This window comes from Oncorhynchus gorbuscha, linkage group LG19, assembly GCF_021184085.1.
Source record: "Oncorhynchus gorbuscha isolate QuinsamMale2020 ecotype Even-year linkage group LG19, OgorEven_v1.0, whole genome shotgun sequence".
Taxonomy (NCBI): domain Eukaryota; kingdom Metazoa; phylum Chordata; class Actinopteri; order Salmoniformes; family Salmonidae; genus Oncorhynchus; species Oncorhynchus gorbuscha.
Window position 1 is genome coordinate 45529822 of NC_060191.1, and position 22817 is coordinate 45552638.

Consider the following 22817-nt stretch of genomic DNA (forward strand, 5'->3'; position numbering starts at 1 on the left):
GGTTCTTATGGGGTAAGACAGTTGACTCAGCCCATGAGGCATTCATAAGTTACATTTTTCAAGAATCAATGGGTGTATATGATTCTTTTAAAAGTTTGAAAATGTAAGATTGCCCATTTAAGTGAACCAAAATAATTGGAATAGAGTCAAACAAACACAAACACCTCCCTGATCTCAAACGAAGTGATACAAATACATCCTTAATTAATGCCATTGGGTGACATCTCTCGAAGACATTGCTTTAATTTGGAAAATACTAAAAATACTCATGTCAATTATGATATGGTGAAGGTATAAAAAAGGCTCAAATGTATCACGCCAGCCAACATCTTACTTGGAAGACTGTTCATTTTAGAATGTTCTCATCTTCATCAAATTCATTCACACCAACTCTAGTGTATTAACCTGATGGTAACTATTTTGACATTTGCACATTTTCTAAACGTTTATTTTAGTACTGCATTTTATTATATGTAAAATGATGTCTGATAACTTCTGATTATAATTGTCTTTTCCTCAGGAAATATGAACCAAACTGTGTTGCATAGCACTGTATTTTTCACTGCGTATGGACCTCCAGGCCCACTCAACTACGCAGCTTTTTTCTTCACATTTTTGCTTTTCTTCATTACAATATTTGCCAACATCAGTCTCATGCTTGTCATCTACTTAGAATCACACTTACACAAGCCCATGTACATATTTCTCTTCAACTTGGCGGTGAATGGACTGATTGGGTGTTTATCCGTCTGTCCGAAGATCATGGACAATCTTGTTAATGACATAAAGGACATCTCTCACAAAGGTTGTTTATTGCAGGTGTTTTTCAGCAGTGTATATGCAACGTGTGCTTACGTTATTCTAGCAGTGATGGCATATGACAGGTATGTCTCAATTTGTAAGCCATTGCAATATCATAGCATTATGACCCCTTCTAAAGTGAAGATGTTGGTAGCATTGGTATATTTTATTCCCATAACTATGCTTGCTTTTCAAATATTTATCACTTCTAGGCTCCCTGTGTGCAGCTACAATATCAACAAGCTTTTTGTGATAACCTATCAGTTGTTAAACTCTCTTGTGTTGAAAGTGCACTGAGTAACCTGTATGGTATATGTATGATAGCAAGTCTAGTGGTTTCACCTTTTGTGTTAGTTGTGCTCTCATACATCAAAATATTACTTGTTTGCTTGAAAGTCTCAAAGGAGTCACGAACTAAGGCTTTTAATACATGTGCTCCCCACTTGATCACTTTCATCAACTTCTCAACAGCCATCATTTTTTCTGTTATTTACAACAGGCACAGCACAGTTAGCAAGGAGGTTAATGTATTAATAGCAGTACAGTCCATTCTTTTCCCACCACTGGTACACCCTATCATATATGGTATTAGGACCAAGGAGATCAGAACATGTATTACAAAAATTATAAGATCAAGAATCTTTTCTAACTCTCTTGATTTTCCTCATGTAAAATCTGAACGTAAACTGGTACCAATTATGACTTTAGATGGTACAGCAGCAGGGCAAGGGTTGCCGGTTTGAATCCCAGGTATCACAAGAACTTATGACAGAATGTGAGCCGCCAGAACTGGATGTTTTTATCATCAACCTAATCTCTTGTTTCTCCTTTTTATTGCATTTTTTTGTGAATTATTATGCATTTTGTTAAGCCTATTTTACTATAGGAAAGTCAAATAAGGGATGGTGCTGTGTCGCTGATCCTTCCACTTTAGCATGTCAGTGGGCATGTATGTGTGTTTCAGGGGGGTTGGAGAAAGAGAAAAAGGATGTAAGGATGCAATAAGTTCTGTTTCCACAAATGGGCAGTAAAGTATTCTTCCAGACATGACGGATCTAGTAGATCCTTTTGATATTTTGAAGAAATGTGAATTAGAAAGTAAAATAAACAAATAATTTCCGGTAAAAAAAAGGGATGTATGCATTTTCTTGATCAAATAGTTTATTAATTTCGTCATCCTAAAATAAATACAACTATTTTTGCATCAGTTATTGTTCATGTAATTGTAAATAATTAAAATGCATTTTTAAATAGCTTCATGTAAAATGAGGAAGTTCAGCCCAATTCCCCACTCAAATACACTTAATCTAAAGACACCTCAGTTTGTGTTACAAACATAGATGTCAGCGTATCTGTCACAATAGGATGTCGGTGAGAGTACGGGCAGCGCCATTGAGGCCATCTACATTTTGAAGTTGTCAATTTTCTTCTTCTACTACTTCTATGAGTTGGCAAACAATCTGAAAGGTTGCATAATGCCACTCGGAGAGTGTTGTTTGAACAGGTGTAAAGTTGGTGATTTACTGCCACCTGCAGTTTGCCCACAAGTATGATTCATTGGCTGATCCCTCATGGTGACCTTCATGGAATTATGTGATCCTTCCTTAACCCATATGAAGTCCCACCCAGTTACTACTCTAGTGACTTTTGGCCACACGAGTTCTCTATCTCTATGCTTTCAAACTTTTTATACCGGCCACTGAGCTAAAGATTGTCCAGCCCATCTGGCATTTGCCCTAACTGCCTGGCCAGTCTGTTTCTGCCTAATTCTTCAAGATATGCACACACTGTAATTTAAGCACAGGTGTTGTTTCACACCAATATTCCATGATAATGTCCCTGAGAGGAAAAGTTTGTGGGGTGTGTCAGTGTTAACATGGAGAACACCTCTGGTACAGTGTAACATTCTAAGTGAACCACAGTGTGATTCTACTTCATCTGAAATTGATTGAATTACTGCCTTTGTGCTGAATATGAAGATGATATGGCAAGAGACATGTAAAGGTTAAATACAATGCAACCTGATGCAAACATTTAATAGTCTTTGAGCAACTGTGAAAGTCCATTGCCATGTGTAGGGTCAGTGATTACAACTATAAGCAAATAGCCACTAAATTCAATGGCACAATGAAGCAATCATGAAGATTCAAATTTCAGGGTTCAGATCTAGTATGTTTTTACAAGCATGTCTTATTTTGGCCAGCCTCTCACCATATATAATAGGATTGAAAATTGGTGGGCATATTATAAAATAGTGAAGCATAGGTGGTACACATGTCTCGAGTGCAAACAGTGAGGAGGACATAGGAAAGCTAATTCCCCTGTTTTGGGAAAAGTTCATCATTCAATTCTAACTTAAATAGGCTTGTTTATGATCATTATATTGATTGGGCCTTACTGTGCCACATATGAAGTGCTTAGTATTGTGTATGGACGGATGCTTTGATCAAGGGAGTATGCATAGAATTCTAACTTGAAAAATACATTTGGATCTTTGCAATTTTTTGCCTCAATCGTGCAGTTATGTCAATGGGAAAAATGAACATTCAGGCCTATGAGAGAGGAAGGCAGTGTTTTACGGTGGCTTGATGTTTGAGTAAATCTCCCCAAAGACAAACATGACATTTTATCAGTCAGAGGATTAGACACAAGATCAATGTTAAAGTTAATGCTTCAACAATAGGTGGAAATGAACTTGAATCAGTAGTAGGCCTAAGATAACAATTATCCACATAACTGGCATTGTCTTCTTAAGTGAAATATAAGTACAGGATATATACAGTAGGCCTAAAACATCTATTTTCACTTCAGAACAAATTCTTATTTACAATGACGGCCTACACCGGCCAAACCCGGACGATGCTGTGCCAAATGTGCACTTCCCTATGGGACTCCCAATCACAGCCGGTTGTGATACAGCCTGGATTCGAACCAGGGAGTCTGTAGTTGTAACGGCATTCAGAGGTGGAAGATGGATCCGACCAAAGCGCAGCGTCGTAAGTGTTCATGATGATTTATTCAAAACGAACTGAACACAAAAATACAAAACAATAAACGATGTGAACAAAAAAAAAACGAAACAGTACCGTGTGGCCTAAACACTCACACGGAAACAAACACCCACAAACCAAAAGTGAAACCCAGGCTACCTAAGTATGATTCTCAATCAGAGACAAGTAACGACACCTGCCTCTGATTGAGAACCATACTAGGCCGAACACAAAAACCAACATAGAAAAACAAACAGACTGCCCACCCCAACTCACGCTATGACCACACTAAAACAAAGAATAAAATAACAGTACCTATGGTCAGAACGTGACAGTACCCCCCCCCCAAAGGTGCGGACTCCGGCTGCAAAACCTGAACCTATAGGGGAGGGTCTGGGTGGGCGTCTGTCAGCGGTGGCGGCTCTGGCGTGGGACGTGGACCCCACTTCACCACAGTTTTTGTCCGCCTCCTCAACCACCCCCGTGGCCTCTTACGAGCGGCGACCCTCGCCGCCGACCTCCGACTGGGGACCCTAGCCATGGGTCCCGAATGGACGGAGAATCCCGGCAGCGCCAGACAGGCGGGAGACGCCGGACAGGCTGGAGACTCCGGCAGCTCCGGAGTGAAGGACGGCTCTGGCAGCTCCTGGCTGGCTGACGGCTCTGGCAGCTCCTGGCTGGCTGACGGCTCTGGAAGCTCCTGGCTGGCTGACGGCTCTGGAGGCTCCTGGCTGGCTGACGGCTCTGGCGGCTCCTGGCTGGCTGACAGCTCTGGCGGCTCCTGGCTGGCTGATGGCTGAGGACAGACTGGCGGCTCTGGCAGCTCAGGACAGACTGGCGGCTCTGGCGACTTAGGACAGACTGGTGGCTCTGGTGGCTCAGGACAGACGTGTGACTCTGGCGGCTCAGGACAGACAGGAGGCTCTGGCGGCTCAGGACAGACGGGAGACTCTGAAAGCGCTGAGCAGGAGGAAGGCTCTGAAAGCGCTGGACAGGCGGGAGCACCTGTAGGGAGAAGACGGAGAGACAGCCCGGTGCGGGGGCTGCCACTGGAGGGCTGGTGCATGGAGGTGGCACCGGATAGACCGGACCGTGCAGGCGCACTGGAGCTCTTGAGCACCGAGCCTGCCCAACCTTACCTGGTTGAATGCTCCCGTAGCCAGGCCAGTGCTGGCGAACCAGGGACACCATGCGTAAGGCTGGTGCCATGTACGCCGGCCCGAGGAGACGCACTGGAGACCAGATGCATAGAGCCGGCTTCATGGCACCTGGCTCGATGCCCACTCGAGCCCGGCCGATAAGAGGAGCTGGAATGTACCGCACCGGGCTATGCACACGCACCGGGGACACCATGCGCACCACCGCATAACACGGTGCCTGCCCGGTCCCTCTTACTCTCCGGTAAGCACGGAGAGTTGGCGCAGGGCTCCTACCTGCCTTAGCCACACTCCCCGTGTGCTTCCCCCAAGACATTTTTGGGGCTGCCTCTCGGGCTTCCTTGCTAGCCGTGTTCCCTCCTATTGCTGGCTCCTCTCCTGAGCTACCCCTCAGGCCTGAGCTACCCTCGGTCATGAGCTACCCTTCAGTCCTGAGCTATCCCTCAGTCCTGAACTACCTCAGTCCCGAGCTGCCCCTCAGTCCAGTGGGGTCCCTTGTTAGGGTTCCTAGGCCAAGGTCGGCGGCGAGGGTCGCCACTCAAAGGACGCTAAGGAGGTGGACAAAGACAATGATGGAGTGGGGTCCACGTCCAGCACCAGAGCCGCCACCGAGGACAGATGGCCACCCAGACCCTCCCCTATAGGTTCAGGTTTTGCGTCCGGAGTCCGCACCTTGGGAGGGGGTACTGTCATATTCTGACCCTATTATTTGTGTTATTTGGATTGGCCAGGACGTGAGTTGGGTGGGCATTCCATGTTTTGTGTTTCTAGGTTGGTTTTCTGTGTTCGGCTTAGTATGGTTCTCAATCAGAGGCAGGTGTCGTTAGTTGTCTCTGAAACCCAGGCTACCTAAGTATGATTCTCAATCACTGTTTGTTTGTGGATGATTGTTTCCGTGGCTGTGCTTTTCACCACATGGTACTGTTTTCGGTTTTCGGTTTTCACATTTGTTGTTTTTGTAAATTGAAGTGTTCATTTTTGTCTTCATTAAATACATTATGGACACTTACCACGCTGCATCTTGGTCCGATCCTTGCGACACTCTTCAGACGAAGAGGAGGAAAACCCTTACAACATGCCACAATATCACATCTTAGATCCGTATATCCCAGGCATATTATCTGGGTTTCTCATAACCGGGATACAACTTGTTTCGGGTAATTATAAACAGCATATGTCTATATGGATCAACTCAAAAACAGAATACTTGCGTATCCCGATTAATATTGGGATAATAGTGCTCAAGTAAGCATGGTAATTGTTACAGGCTTTGGTTTTTGATTTCGATGTTGGTTTTTGGGTGTGGATGTGCACTGATTGGAGTCGTCCTTGTTGGCCAGGATGTGTTGCACCTGTCTCCTCATTAGTTTCACCTGTGCTGGCAGAGACAATGCTCCTAGTGGTGTGAGAGATGTTGGAAGAGCTAGACCGATGTTTAACTCTCTCTTTAAGCTTGGGGTAAACAAAGCCTTTATCGTGACTTTTTTGTTTGGTTTGCTCCATGTTTACTTTCACTCCCTAACCTAAAGGTGGTGTGGGTTTTCTTTTAGTTTGTCTTTTCTTTTAGTTTGTCTTTTCTTTTAGTTTAGTTTCAGGGGCGTTGGAGAAAGAGAAAAAGGATGTAAGGATCTAATAAATTCTGTTTCCACAAATGGGCAGTAAAGTATTCTTCCAGACATGACGGATCTAGTAGTGTCACGTTCTGACCTTTATTTCCGTCTTTATTTAGTATGGTCAGGGCATGAGTTGGGGTGGGCAGTCTATGTTTGTTTTTCTATGTTTGGTTTCTGTTTCGGCCTAGTATGGTTCTCAATCAGAGGCAGGTTTCGTTAGTTGTCTCTGATTGAGAATCATATTTAGGTAGCCTGGGTTTCACTGTTGGTTTGTGGGTGTTTGTTTCCATGTGTGTGTTTGTCGCCACATGGTACTGTTTCGGTTGTTGTGGATTTCACTTTATTGTTTTTGTTCAAGTGTTCATTTGTCTTTATTAAAAACCATTATGGACACTTACCATGCTGCATCTTAGTCCGATCCTTACTCCTCTTCAGAGGAAGAGGAGATCTGCCGTTACAAGTAGATCCTTTTGATATAAGGATTTTGTTTCTTGTCCTAGTACAATACACACAATTTCCTGTACAATAAAAGGGATGAATCCATTCACATGATAAAAAAGCTGTTTATTAATTTAATCATGCTACAATGAATACATCTTTGCATTACTTATTGTATATATGAATTAAAATAATTCCAATTCATTTTGGAGCTTCATGTACAATGACAAAGATCAGCCCAATTCCCCACTCAATTACACTTCACCCAAACCTCAGTTTGTGTAACAAACATGGACTCAGATAGACATTGCATCAGTGTATCTGTCCCATTATGGTATCTGTGAGAGCACTGGAAGCTTCATTAAGGCCATCTCCATTTTGAAATAGTAATTTTTTTTCTACTACTTCTACGATCTGACAAACAAACTGGAATGGTACATACTGCCACTGTGAATAAAGCTCCTAGGAATAATTAATTGGCTAATCCCCCCTGGTGACCTGTATGGAATTATGTGATCCTTCCTTAACATAGGAAGTCCCACACAGTTACTACTTAAAAATGGTGAAAGTCCTCAATGGCGCAGCCCATGCTAAAATTGGCTTTTGGGCACGAGAGTCCTCTATCTACCTCTATGGTTACAAAATTCTTAGACCGGTAACTGAGCTAAGGAAGGACCAGCCAGTCTGGAATTTGCCCTAACTACATGGTCCACCTGTTTCTGCTTTATTCTTAAATATCTCCCCAGATATTAGCAGAATGGCGCTGGAGAGGATGGTTGACGTTTTACGTGCTCCTAACCAACTGGGTTATTTGATTCATTTTTTGCCGTTGTTTGTAACTTATTTTGTACATAATGTTGCTGCTACCGTCTCTTATGAACGAAAATAACTTCTGGACCTCAGAACAGCGATTACTACTGGAAGAAGCTTTTTCCTTTAATGAGTCCAACAAAAACTGTAATATCATATGTTTTACCAAGTCGTGGCTGAACGACGACATGAAGAACATAGAGCTGGCAGGTTTTACACTATATCGGCAGGATAGAACAGAAACCTATGGTAAGACAAGGGGTGGTGGTCTATGTATATTTGTAAACAACAGCTGGTGCAGGATAAGGAAGTCTCAAGGTTTTGCTCACCTGAGGTAAAGTATGTCATAAGCTGTAGACCACACTATCTACCTAGAGAGTTTTCATCTGTATTTTCGTAGCTGTCCACATACCACCACAGACAGATGCTGGCACTAAGATCGCAGTCAATGAGCTGTATACCGCCATAAGGAAACAGGAAAACACTCACCCACAGGTGGCGCCCCTACTGTCCGGGGACTTTAAAGCAGGGAAACTTAAATCCTTTTTACCAAATTTCTACTAGCATGTGAAATGTGCAACCAGAGGGAAAAAACTCTAGACCACCTTTACTCCAAACAAAGAGACACGTACAAAGCTCTCCCTCGCCCTCCATTTGGCAAATATGACCATAATTCTATCCTCCTAATTCCTGTTTACATGCAAAAATGTAAATGAGGAAGTACCAGTGACCCGGTCAATAAAAAAGTGGTCAGATGAAGAATATGCTAAGCTAAAGGACAGTTTTGCTAGAATGGTGTATTCATCAATGCATCAAGATTCTTCCGATGGAATTGAGGTGTACACCACATCAGTCACTGGCTTCATCAATAAGTGCATCGATGACGTCATCCCCACAGTGACTGTACGTACATACCCCAACCATAAGCCATGTATTGGCAACAGGCAACATTCGCGTAGAGCTGCAGCTTTCAAGGAGCAGGACTCTAATCTGGAAACGTATAATAAATTCCAATATGCCCTCCGACAAACCATCAAACAGGCAAAGCATCAATACAGGACCAAGAACGAATCATACTACACCGGCTCCGATGCTCATCGGATGTGGTAGGGCTTGCAAACAATTACAGACTACAAAGGAAAGCACAGCTGAGAGCGGCCCAGTGACACGAGCCTGCCAAGTTAAGAGCCTGCTAAGTTACTTCTATGCTCGCTTCGAGGAAAGTAACACTGAAACATGCATGAGAGCATCAGCTGTTCCAGATGAATGGGTGATCACGCTCTCCACAGCCGATGTGAGTAAGATCTTTAAACAGGTCAACATTCACAAGACAAACTACCAGGACGTGTACTCTGAGCATGCGCTGACCAACTGGCAAGTGTCTTCACTGACATTTTCAACCTCTCCCTGTCTGAGTCTGTAATAACAACATGTTTCAAGCAGACCACCATAGTCCCTGGGCCCAACAATACCAACATGTTTCAAGCAGACAACCATAGTCCCTGTGCCCAAGAACACTAAGGTAACCAGCCTAAATGACTGGCGACCCGTAGAACTCACGTCTGTAGCCATGAAATGCTTTGAAAGGCTGGTCATGTTTCACATCAACACCATTATCCTAGAAACCCTGGACCCACTTCAATTTGCCTACCGCCCTAACAGATCCACAGATGATGCAATCTCTATTGCAGTTCACACTGCCCTTTCTCACCTGGACGAAAAGGAACAATGCTATTCATTGACTACAAATCAGCGTTCAACACCATATTGCCCTCAAAGCTCATCACTAAGCTAAGGACCCTGGGACGAAACACCTCCCTATGCAACTGGATCCTGGACTTCCTGGACTTCCTGACGGGCTGCCCCCAGGTAGTAAGGGTAGGTAACAACACATCCGACACTCTGATCCTCAACACAGGGACCCCACAGGGGTGCGTGCTCAGGCCCCTCCTGTACTCCCTGTTCACTCATGACTGGTCAGGCACGACTCCAACACCATCATTAAGTTTGCTGATGACACAGCAGTGGTAGGCCTGATCACTGACAACAACGAGACAGTCTATAGGGAGGAGGTCAGAGACCTGCCGCCAGGACAACAACCTCTCCCTCAACGTGATCAAGACAAAGGAGATGATTGTGGACAATGAGAAAAGGAGGACCGAGGATGCCCCCATTCTCATCGACAGGGCTGTAGTGGAGAAGGTTGAGAGCTTCAGGTTCCTAGGTGTCCACATCACCAACAAACAAACATGGTCCAAGCACACCAAGACAGTCATGAAGAAGGCACGACAAAACCTATTCCCCCTCAGGAGACTGAAAAGATTTGCATGGGTTCTCAGATCCTCAAAAGGTTCTACAGCTGCACCATCGAGAGCATCCTGACTGGTTGCATCACTGCCTGGTATGGCAACTGCTTGGCCTCAGACCGCAAGGCACTACAGAGGGTAGTGTACATCACTGGGGCCAAGCTTCCTGCCATCCAGGACATCTATACCAGGCGGTGTCAGAGGAAATTTTCAAAGACTCCAGCCACCCTAGTTATAGACTGTTCTCTCTGCTACCGCACGGCAAGTGGTACCGGAGCGCCAAGTCTAGGTTCAAAAGGCTTCTTCACTGCTTCTACCTCCAAGCCATAATACTCCTGAACAGCTAATCAAAGGGCTACCCAGACCTCTCTTGTACGCTGCTGCTACTCTCTGTTTATTATCTATGCATAATCACTTTAACTATATCTACATGTACATTTTACCTCGACTAACCAGTGCCCCCGCACATTGACTCTGTACCGGTACCCACAGTATATATCCTCGCTATTGTTACTTTACTGCTTTTACTGTTGAATTATTTGTTACTTTTATTTTATATTTTTTACTTATCGCTTATTTTTCTTAACTTCTTAAACCATTGTTGGTTAAGGGCTTACAAGTGAGCATTTCACTGTAAGGTCTACACCTGTTGTATTCGGCAGATGTGACAAGTGTAATTTGATTTGTTTTGAGATACAAACATGCCTGTTTATCAGGGATATGATTAGACACAAGATCGATATAAAAGTTAGTGCTTCAACAATCAATTTCTTTGAGACTGTGGTCCCAGCTTTCTTCAGGTCATTGACCAGGTCCTGCCATGTAGTTCTGGGCTGATCCCTCACCTTCCTCATGATCATTGATGCCCCACGAGGTGAGATGTTGCATGGAGCCCCAGACCGAGGGTGATTGTCCGTCCTCATCTTGAACTTCTTCCATTTTCTAATAATTGCGCCAACAGTTGTTGCGCCAACAGTTGTTCTCACCAAGCTGCTTGCCTATTGTCCTGTAGCCCATCCCAGCCTTGTGCAGGTCTACAATTTTATCCCTGATGTCCTTACACAGCTCTCTGGTCTTGGCCATTGTGGAGAGGTTGGAGTCTGTTTGATTGAGTGTGTGGAGAGGTGTCTTTCAAACAGGTGTAGTTAATACAGGTAATGAGTGGAGAACAGGAGGGCTTCTTAAAGAAAAACTAAAAGGTCTGTAAGAGCCGGAATTCTTACTGGTTGGTTGGTGATCAAATACTTATGTCATGCAATAAAATGCAAATTAATTACTTAAAAATCATACAATTGATTTTCCCGATTTTTTTTTAAGATTCCGTCTCTCACAGTTGAAGTGTACCTATGATAAAAATTACAGACCTCTACATGCTTTGTAAGTAGAAAACCTGCAAAATCGGCAGTGTATCAAATACCTGTTCTCCCGACTGTATAAGAGCAGGATATATACAGTAGGCCTATGAACAGCTATTTTCACTTAAAGGTCAAATGCAGCCATTTTTATCTCAATATCGTATGATTTTTGGATAACAATTTAAGTACGTTACTGTGATTATGTTTGAAGCAACATCTCAAGACATCAGTCAGGAAGTTAAAGCATGGTCCCAAATGGGTCTTCCAAATGGACAATGTCCCTAAGCATACTTCCAAAGTTGTGGCAAAATGGCTTAAGGACAACAAAGTCAAGGTATTAGAGTGGCCATCACAAAGCCCTGACCTCAAGCCTATAGAAAATTTGAGGGCAGAACTGAAAAAGCGTGTGCGAGCAAGGAGGCCTACATACCCAACTCAATTACACCAGCTCTGTCAGGAGGAATGGGCCAAATACTAATTGAGTGTATGCAAACTTCTGACCCACTGGGAATGTGATGAAAGAAATAAAAGCTGAAATAAATAATTCTCTCTACTTCTAACATTTCACATTCTTGAAATAAAGTGGTGATTCGAACTCACAGGGAATCTTTTACTATGATTAAATGTCAGGAATTGTGAAAAACTGAGTTTAAATGTATTTGGTTAAGGTGTATGTAAAATTCAGACTTCAACTGTATATTTCTGTTTGATGTACAGTGGGGCAAAAAAGTATTTAGTCAGCCACCAATTGTGCAAGTTATACCACTTAAAAAGATGAGAGAGGCCTGTAATTTTCAACATAGGTACACTTCAACTATGACAGACAAAATCAGAAGAAAAAAAATCCAGAAAATCACATTGTAGGATTTTTTATGAATTTATTTGCAAATCATGGTGGAAAATAAGTATTTGGTCAATAACAAAAGTTTCTCAATACTTTGTTATATACCCTTTGTGGGCAATGACAGAGGTCAAACGTTTTCTGTAAGTCTTCACAAGGTTTTCACACACCCAGCCACATTTCATCTTCAATGCCCTTGCTGATGGAAAGAGGTTTTCACTCAAAATCTCACGATACATGGCCCCATTCATTCTTTCCTTTACACGGATCAGTCATCCTGGTCCCTTTGCAGAAAAACAGCCCCAAAGCATGATGTTTCCACCTCCATGCTTCACAGTAGGTTTGGTTTTCTTTGGATGCAACTCAGCATTCTTTGTCCTCCAAACACGACGAGTTGAGTTTTTACCAGAAAGTTATATTTTGGTATCATCTGACCATATGACATTCTCCCAAACTTCTTCTGGATCATCCAAATGCTCTCTAGCAAACTTCAGACGGGCCTGGACATGTACTTGTTATGCAGGTGAAGGAGGACCCAAACGCGACTTAACAGAAACAGAGTTTATTAATGCTCAAAACCGAATAACTGAAATCCTCTAGATAGTAGAGGGGAAAACAACTGGAGAAGCGGCCACAGACTGCAGGTCGCTTCGGGTAGGCGCAGGCCGTAGTCAACTGAGACACCTGCTCACACGCAGCGTCTGAAGAAGGCACAAAACACGACAGGACAGGGTGATACACAATCACGGCAAAAAACACGACAGGACAGGGCGAAACGCAATTACAGCATGGAATACAAAACAAGGAACCGATGGAACAGGAACGGATCACAAAGGAATAAATAGGGAGTCTAATCAGGGGAAAGGATCGGGAACAGGTGTGGGAAGACTAAATGATGATTAGGGGAATAGGAACAGCTGGGAGCAGGAACGGAACGACAGAGAGAAGAGAGAGCGAGAGAGTGAAAGGGGGAGGGGGAGAGAGAGGGATAGAACCAAACAAGACCAGCAGAGGGAAACGAATAGCATGGGGAGCACAGGGACAAGACATGACAATAAATGACAAACATGACAGTACCCCCACTCACCGAGCGCCTCCTGGCGCACTCGAGGAGGAATCCTGGCGGCAACGGAGGAAATCATCGATGAGCGAACGGTCCAGCACGTCCCGAGACGGAACCCAACTCCTCTCCTCAGGACCGTAACCCTCCCAATCCACTAGGTATTGGTGACCCCGTCCCCGAGAACGCATGTCCATAATTTTATGTACCTTGTAAATAGGTGCGCTCTCGACAAGGACGGGAGGGGGGGAGGGAAGACGAACGGGGGTGCGAAGAAAGGGCTTAACACAGGAGACATGGAAGACAGGATGGACGCGACGAAGATGTCGCGGAAGAAGCAGTCGCACAGCGACTGGATTGACGACCTGGGAGACACGGAACGGACCAATGAACCGCGGAGTCAACTTACGAGAAGCTGTCGTAAGAGGAAGGTTGCGAGTGGAAAGCCACACTCTCTGGCCGCAACAATACCTTGGACTCTTAATCCTGCGTTTATTGGCGGCTCTCACCGTCTGTGCCCTGTAACGGCAAAGTGCAGACCTCACCCTCCTCCAGGTGCGCTCACAACGTTGGACAAACGCTTGAGCGGAGGGAACGCTGGACTCGGCAAGCTGGGATGAGAACAGAGGAGGCTGGTAACCCAGACTACTCTGAAACGGAGATAACCCGGTAGCAGACGAAGGAAGCGAATTGTGAGCGTATTCTGCCCAGGGAGCTGTTCTGCCCAAGACGCAGGGTTCCTGAAAGAAAGGCTGCGTAGTATGCGACCAATCGTCTGATTGGCCCTCTCTGCTTGACCGTTAGACTGGGGATGAAACCCGGAAGAGAGACTGACGGACGCACCAATCAAACGACAGAACTCCCTCCAAAACTGTGACGTGAATTGCGGACCTCTGTCTGAAACGGCGTCTAACGGGAGGCCATGAATTCTGAATACATTCTCAATAATGATTTGTGCCGTCTCCTTAGCGGAAGGAAGTTTAGCGAGGGGAATGAAATGTGCCGCCTTAGAGAACCTATCGACAACCGTCAGAATCACAGTCTTCCCCGCAGACAAAGGCAGACCGGTAATGAAGTCTAAGGCAATGTGAGACCATGGTCGAGAAGGAATGGGGAGCGGTCTGAGACGACCGGCAGGAGGAGAGTTACCCGACTTAGTCTGCGCGCAGTCCGAACAGGCAGCCACGAAACGGCGCGTGTCACGCTCCTGAGTCGGCCACCAAAAGCGCTGGCGAATAGACGCAAGAGTGCCTCGAACACCGGGATGACCCGCTAACTTTGCAGAGTGAGCCCACTGAAGAACAGCCAGACGAGTGGAAACAGGAACGAAAAGGAGGTTACTAGGACAAGCGCGCGGCGACGCAGTGTGCGTGAGTGCTTGCTTAACCTGTCTTTCAATTCCCCAGACTGTTAACCCGACAACACGCCCATAAGGAAGAATCCCTCGGGATCAGTAGAAGCCACAGAAGAACTAAACAGACGGGATAAGGCATCAGGCTTGGTGTTCTTGCTACCCGGACGGTAAGAAATCACAAACTCGAAACGAGCGAAAAACAACGCCCAACGAGCTTGACGGGCATTAAGTCGTTTGGCAGAACGGATGTACTCAAGGTTCTTATGGTCTGTCCAAACGACAAAAGGAACGGTCGCCCCTCCAACCACTGTCGCCATTCGCCTAGGGCTAAGCGGATGGCGAGCAGTTCACGGTTACCCACATCATAGTTGCGCTCAGATGGCGACAGGCGATGAGAAAAATAAGCGCAAGGATGAACCTTATCGTCAGACTGGAAGCGCTGGGATAGAATGGCTCCCACGCCTACCTCTGAAGGCCAACCTCGACAATGAATTGTCTAGTGACGTCAGGAGTAACGAGGATAGGAGCGGACGTAAAACGTTCTTTTAGAAGATCAAAAGCTCCCTGGGCGGAACCGGACCACTTAAAACACGTCTTGACAGAAGTAAGAGCTGTGAGAGGGGCAGCAACTTGACCGAAATTACGAATGAAACGCCGATAGAAATTAGCGAAACCTAAAAAGCGCTGCAACTCGACACGTGACCTTGGAACGGGCCAATCACTGACAGCTTGGACCTTAGCGGAATCCATCTGAATGCCTTCAGCGGAAATAACGGAACCGAGAAAAGTAACGGAGGAGACATGAAAAGAGCACTTCTCAGCCTTTACATAGAGACAATTCTCTAAAAGGCGCTGTAGAACACGTCGAACGTGCTGAACATGAATCTCGAGTGACGGAGAAAAATCAGGATATCGTCAAGATAGACAAAAACGAAAATGTTCAGCATGTCTCTCAGAACATCATTAACTAATGCCTGAAAAACAGCTGGCGCATTGGCGAGACCGAACGGCAGAACCCGGTACTCAAAATGCCCTAACGGAGTATTAAACGCCGTTTTCCACTCGTCCCCCTCTCTGATGCGCACGAGATGGTAAGCGTTACGAAGGTCCAACTTAGTAAAGCACCTGGCTCCCTGCAGAATCTCGAAGGCTGATGACATAAGGGGAAGCGGATAACGATTCTTAACCGTTATGTCATTCAGCCCTCGATAATCCACGCAGGGGCGCAGAGTACCGTCCTTCTTCTTAACAAAAAGAACCCCGCCCCGGCCGGAGAGGAAGAAGGCACTATGGTACCGGCGTCAAGAGACACAGACAAATAATCCTCGAGAGCCTTACGTTCGGGAGCCGACAGAGAGTATAGTCTACCTCGAGGAGGAGTGGTCCCCGGAAGGAGATCAATACTACAATCATACGACCGGTGAGGAGGAAGGGAGTTGGCTCGGGACCGACTGAAGACCGTGCGCAGATCATGATATTCCTCCGGCACTCCTGTCAAATCGCCAGGTTCCTCCTGAGAAGTAGGGACAGAAGAAACGGGAGGGATGGCAGACATTAAACACTTCACATGACAAGAAACGTTCCAGGATAGGATAGAATTACTAGACCAATTAATAGAAGGATTATGACATACTAGCCAGGGATGACCCAAAACAACAGGTGTAAACGGTGAACGGAAAATCAAAAAGAAATAGTCTCACTGTGGTTACCAGATACTGTGAGGGTTAAAGGTAGTGTCTCAAATCTGATACTGGGAAGATGACTACCATCTAAGGCGAACATGGGCGTAGGCTTATCTAACTCTCTGAAAGGAATGTCATGTTTCCGAACCCATGCTTCGTCCATGAAACAACCCTCAGCCCCAGAGTCTATCAAGGCACTACATGTAGCGCCCGAACCGGTCCAGCGTAGGTGGACCGACAAAGTAGTACAGGACTTTGATGGAGAGACTTGAGTAGTTGCGCTCACCTGTAGCCCTCCGCTTACAGATGAGCTCTGGCTTTACTGGACATGAATTAACGAAATGTCCAGCAACTCCACAATAGAGGCACAGGCGGTTGGTGATCCTCCGTTCCCTCTCCTTATTCGAGATGCGAATCCCTCCCAGCTGCATGGGCTCAGTCTCAAAGCCAGAGGGGGAGATGGCTGCGATGCGGAGCAGGGAAACACCGTTGAAGCGAGCTCTCTTCCACGAGCCCGGTGACGAAGATCTACCCGTCGTTCTATGCGGATGGCGAGAGCAATCAAAGAGTCCACATCTGAAGGAACCTCCCGGGAGAGAATCTCATCCTTAACCACAGCGTGGAGTCCCTCCAGAAAACGAGCGAGCAGCGCCGGCTCGTTCCACTCACTAGAGGCAGCAAGAGTGCGAAACTCAATGGAATAATCCGTTATGGACCGTTCACCTTGGCATAAGGAAGCCAGGGCCCTAGAAGCCTCCCCACCAAAAACTGAACGGTCAAAAACCCGAATCATCTCCTCTTTAAAGTTCTGGAAATCGTTAGAGCAAACAGCCCTTGCCTCCCAGATAGCTGTGCCCCATTCTCGAGCCCGGCCAGTGAGGAGTGAGATGACGTAAGCAACCCGAGCTCTCTCTCTAGAGTATGTGTTGGGTTGGAGAGAGAACACAATCTCACACTGCGTGAGAAAGGAGCGGCACTCAGTGGGCTGCCCGGAGTAGCAAGGTGGGTTATTAACCCTAGGTTCTGGAGGCTCGGCAGGCCAGGAAGTAACAGGTGGCACGAGACGTAGACTCTGGAACTGTCCAGAGAGGTCGGAAACCTGAGCAGCCAGGTTTTCCACGGCCTGGCGAGCAGCGGACAATTCCTGCTCGTGTCTGCCGAGCATGGCTCCTTGGATCTCGACGGCAGTGTAACGAGCGTCAGAAGTCGCTGGGTCCATTCTTTGATCGGTTCCTTCTGTTATGCAGGTGAAGGAGGACCCAAACGCGACTTAACAGAAACAGAGTTTATTAATGCTCAAAACCGAATAACTGAAATCCTCTAGATAGTAGAGGGGAAAACAACTGGAGAAGCGGCCACAGACTGCAGGTCGCTTCGGGTAGGCGCAGGCCGTAGTCAACTGAGACACCTGCTCACACGCAGCGTCTGAAGAAGGCACAAAACACGACAGGACAGGGTGATACACAATCACGGCAAAAACACGACAGGACAGGGCGAAACGCAATTACAGCATGGAATACAAAACAAGGAACCGATGGAACAGGAACGGATCACAAAGGAATAAATAGGGAGTCTAATCAGGGAAAGGATCGGGAACAGGTGTGGGAAGACTAAATGATGATTAGGGGAATAGGAACAGCTGGGAGCAGGAACGGAACGACAGAGAGAAGAGAGAGCGAGAGAGTGAAAGGGGGAGGGGGAGAGAGAGGGATAGAACCAAACAAGACCAGCAGAGGGAAACGAATAGCATGGGGAGCACAGGGACAAGACATGACAATAAATGACAAACATGACAGTACTGGCTTAAGCAGGGGGACACGTCTGGCACTGCAGGATTTGAGTCCCTGGCGGCGTAGTGTGTTACTGATGGTAGACTTTGTTACTTTGGTCCCAGCTCTCTGCAGGTCATTCACTAGGTCCCCCAGTGTGGTTCTTGGATTTTTGCTCGCCGTCCTTGTTATCATTTTGACCCCACGGGGTGAGATCTTGCGTGGAGGCCCAGATCGAGGGAGATTATCAGTGGTCTTCTATGTCTTCCATTGCCTAATAATTGCTCCCACAGTTGATTTCTTCAAACCAAGCTGCTTACCTATTGCAGATTCAGTCTTCCTAGCCTGGTGAAGGTCTACAATTTTGTTTCTGGTGTCCTTTGACAGCTCTTTGGTCTTGGCCATAGTGGAGTTTGGGGTGTGACTGTTTGAGGTTGTGGACAGGTATCTTTTATACTGATAACAAGTTCAAACAGGTGCCATTAATACAGGTAACGAGTGGAGGACACAGGAGCCTCTTAAAGAAGAAGTTACAGAAGAAGTTACAGGTCTGTGAGAGCCAGTAATCTTGCTTGTGTGTAAGTGACCAAATACTTATTTTCGACCATCATTTGCAAATAAATTCATTAAAAATCCTACAATGTGATTTTCTGGATTTTTTTCCCTCATTTTGTCTGTCATAGTTGAAGTCTACCTATGATGAACATTACAGGCCTCTCATATTTTTAAGTGGGAGAACTTGCACAATTGGTGGCTGACTAAATACTTTTTTGCCCCACTGTATGTCTAAACTTTGTCTCTTAACCTGTTGTATCGTTCGTCGTCCTTGTCTGAGGAGTATGAAGGATCGGAGGACCAATGTGCAGCATGGTACGTGTTCATGATGAATTTATTAAACACAGAACACTAAAACAAAAATGACAAAGAGAATGACACGAAACGAAACCGTCCTGTCTGGTGACATACACAAAGACAGAAAACAATCACCCACCAAACACAGTTGGGAAAAGGCTACCAAAGTATGATCCTCAATCAGAGACAACTAACGACACCTGCCTCTGATTGAGAACCATATCAGGCCAAACGCAAAACACAACATAGAAAAACGAACATAGACAACCCATCCCAACTCACGCCCTGACCAACCTAAAACAAAGACATAACAAAAGAACTAAGGTCAGAACGTGACTCCTGTTTCTCATGGTCAGCTCCATTGAAACAAGTCTAAATGTTTTTGTTCCACTTGGCTGTAATTGAAAGTTCTTCAGTCTGTCCAAAGATCATCAGATACCTCCTCGTGGGAATCCAAGATATCTCGCTTGACTGTTTAATCCAATCTCTTTCAGTAGAGTCTATTCATATCTGATTCTAACAGTGATGGCCTGTGACCGGTTTGACTCTATTTGTAAGCCCTTGCAGTACCACACCATTAAGACCCCTAATAAAGTCAACCTGTTGTTGGCGGTGGTATATATCGTCCAAATTCATAGAAGCAAAAGGACTGACCATCCATGATATCAAAATCATAGTTTTAACCATGTTTTGAGGCTATACAGTGTTTGTTTTCAGTTATATTGTTTATAAACAATGGAGTGAAACAAGCTTATATTTTGGGTTCTTATGGGGTAAGACAGTTGACTCAGCCCATGAGGCATTCATAAGTTACATTTTTCAAGAATCAATGGGTGTATATGATTCTTTTAAAAGTTTGAAAATGTAAGATTGCCCATTTAAGTGAACCAAAATAATTGGAATAGAGTCAAACAAACACAAACACCTCCCTGATCTCAAACGAAGTGATACAAATACATCCTTAATTAATGCCATTGGGTGACATCTCTCGAAGACATTGCTTTAATTTGGAAAATACTAAAAATACTCATGTCAATTATGATATGGTGAAGGTATAAAAAAGGCTCAAATGTATCACGCCAGCCAACATCTTACTTGGAAGACTGTTCATTTTAGAATGTTCTCATCTTCATCAAATTCATTCACACCAACTCTAGTGTATTAACCTGATGGTAACTATTTTGACATTTGCACATTTTCTAAACGTTTATTTTAGTACTGCATTTTATTATATGTAAAATGATGTCTGATAACTTCTGATTATAATTGTCTTTTCCTCAGGAAATATGAACCAAACTGTGTTGCATAGCACTGTATTTTTCACTGCGTATGGACCTCCAGGCCCACTCAACTACGCAGCTTTTTTCTTCACATTTTTGCTTTTCTTCATTACAATATTTGCCAACATCAGTCTCATGCTTGTCATCTACTTAGAATCACACTTACACAAGCCCATGTACATATTTCTCTTCAACTTGGCGGTGAATGGACTGATTGGGTGTTTATCCGTCTGTCCGAAGATCATGGACAATCTTGTTAATGACATAAAGGACATCTCTCACAAAGGTTGTTTATTGCAGGTGTTTTTCAGCAGTGTATATGCAACGTGTGCTTACGTTATTCTAGCAGTGATGGCATATGACAGGTATGTCTCAATTTGTAAGCCATTGCAATATCATAGCATTATGACCCCTTCTAAAGTGAAGATGTTGGTAGCATTGGTATATTTTATTCCCATAACTATGCTTGCTTTTCAAATATTTATCACTTCTAGGCTCCCTGTGTGCAGCTACAATATCAACAAGCTTTTTTGTGATAACCTATCAGTTGTTAAACTCTCTTGTGTTGAAAGTGCACTGAGTAACCTGTATGGTATATGTATGATAGCAAGTCTAGTGGTTTCACCTTTTGTGTTAGTTGTGCTCTCATACATCAAAATATTACTTGTTTGCTTGAAAGTCTCAAAGGAGTCACGAACTAAGGCTTTTAATACATGTGCTCCCCACTTGATCACTTTCATCAACTTCTCAACAGCCATCATTTTTTCTGTTATTTACAACAGGCACAGCACAGTTAGCAAGGAGGTTAATGTATTAATAGCAGTACAGTCCATTCTTTTCCCACCACTGGTACACCCTATCATATATGGTATTAGGACCAAGGAGATCAGAACATGTATTACAAAAATTATAAGATCAAGAATCTTTTCTAACTCTCTTGATTTTCCTCATGTAAAATCTGAACGTAAACTGGTACCAATTATGACTTTAGATGGTACAGCAGCAGGGCAAGGGTTGCCGGTTTGAATCCCAGGTATCACAAGAACTGGATGTTTTTATCATCAACCTAATCTCTTGTTTCTCCTTTTATTGCATTTTTTTTGTGAATTATTATGCATTTTGTTAAGCCTATTTTACTATAGGAAAGTCAAATAAGGGATGGTGCTGTGTCGCTGATCCTTCCACTTTAGCATGTCAGTGGGCATGTATGTGTGTTTCAGGGGGGTTGGAGAAAGAGAAAAAGGATGTAAGGATGCAATAAGTTCTGTTTCCACAAATGGGCAGTAAAGTATTCTTCCAGACATGACGGATCTAGTAGATCCTTTTGATATTTTGAAGAAATGTGAATTAGAAAGTAAAATAAACAAATAATTTCCGGTAAAAAAAAAAGGGATGTATGCATTTTCTTGATCAAATAGTTTATTAATTTCGTCATCCTAAAATAAATACAACTATTTTTGCATCAGTTATTGTTCATGTAATTGTAAATAATTAAAATGCATTTTTAAATAGCTTCATGTAAAATGAGGAAGTTCAGCCCAATTCCCCACTCAAATACACTTAATCTAAAGACACCTCAGTTTGTGTTACAAACATAGATGTCAGCGTATCTGTCACAATAGGATGTCGGTGAGAGTACGGGCAGCGCCATTGAGGCCATCTACATTTTGAAGTTGTCAATTTTCTTCTTCTACTACTTCTATGAGTTGGCAAACAATCTGAAAGGTTGCATAATGCCACTCGGAGAGTGTTGTTTGAACAGGTGTAAAGTTGGTGATTTACTGCCACCTGCAGTTTGCCCACAAGTATGATTCATTGGCTGATCCCTCATGGTGACCTTCATGGAATTATGTGATCCTTCCTTAACCCATATGAAGTCCCACCCAGTTACTACTCTAGTGACTTTTGGCCACACGAGTTCTCTATCTCTATGCTTTCAAACTTTTTATACCGGCCACTGAGCTAAAGATTGTCCAGCCCATCTGGCATTTGCCCTAACTGCCTGGCCAGTCTGTTTCTGCCTAATTCTTCAAGATATGCACACACTGTAATTTAAGCACAGGTGTTGTTTCACACCAATATTCCATGATAATGTCCCTGAGAGGAAAAGTTTGTGGGGTGTGTCAGTGTTAACATGGAGAACACCTCTGGTACAGTGTAACATTCTAAGTGAACCACAGTGTGATTCTACTTCATCTGAAATTGATTGAATTACTGCCTTTGTGCTGAATATGAAGATGATATGGCAAGAGACATGTAAAGGTTAAATACAATGCAACCTGATGCAAACATTTAATAGTCTTTGAGCAACTGTGAAAGTCCATTGCCATGTGTAGGGTCAGTGATTACAACTATAAGCAAATAGCCACTAAATTCAATGGCACAATGAAGCAATCATGAAGATTCAAATTTCAGGGTTCAGATCTAGTATGTTTTTACAAGCATGTCTTATTTTGGCCAGCCTCTCACCATATATAATAGGATTGAAAATTGGTGGGCATATTATAAA

At 44.3% G+C, this 22817-nt stretch overlaps 2 protein-coding genes across 2 annotated transcripts; both read left to right on the top strand.

Moving 5' to 3' along the window:
- Positions 1-342: 342 nt before the first annotated feature.
- Positions 343-1555, top strand: LOC124004821 (olfactory receptor 56A5-like). Its single transcript, XM_046313634.1, is given in 3 exon segments — positions 343-411; positions 521-1042; positions 1045-1555. Coding segments are annotated over 2 exon segments (1017 nt in total). The 5' UTR covers positions 343-411; positions 521-525; the 3' UTR covers positions 1545-1555.
- An 18576-nt stretch (positions 1556-20131) lies between these two features.
- LOC124004986 (olfactory receptor 56A5-like) lies at positions 20132-21341 on the top strand. The gene is made up of 2 exons (XM_046313788.1): positions 20132-20200; positions 20310-21341. The coding sequence occupies exon 2, from the start codon at positions 20315-20317 to the stop codon at positions 21332-21334; it is 1020 nt and encodes a 339-aa protein (XP_046169744.1). The 5' UTR covers positions 20132-20200; positions 20310-20314; the 3' UTR covers positions 21335-21341.
- The last annotated feature ends 1476 nt before the right edge of the window (positions 21342-22817 follow it).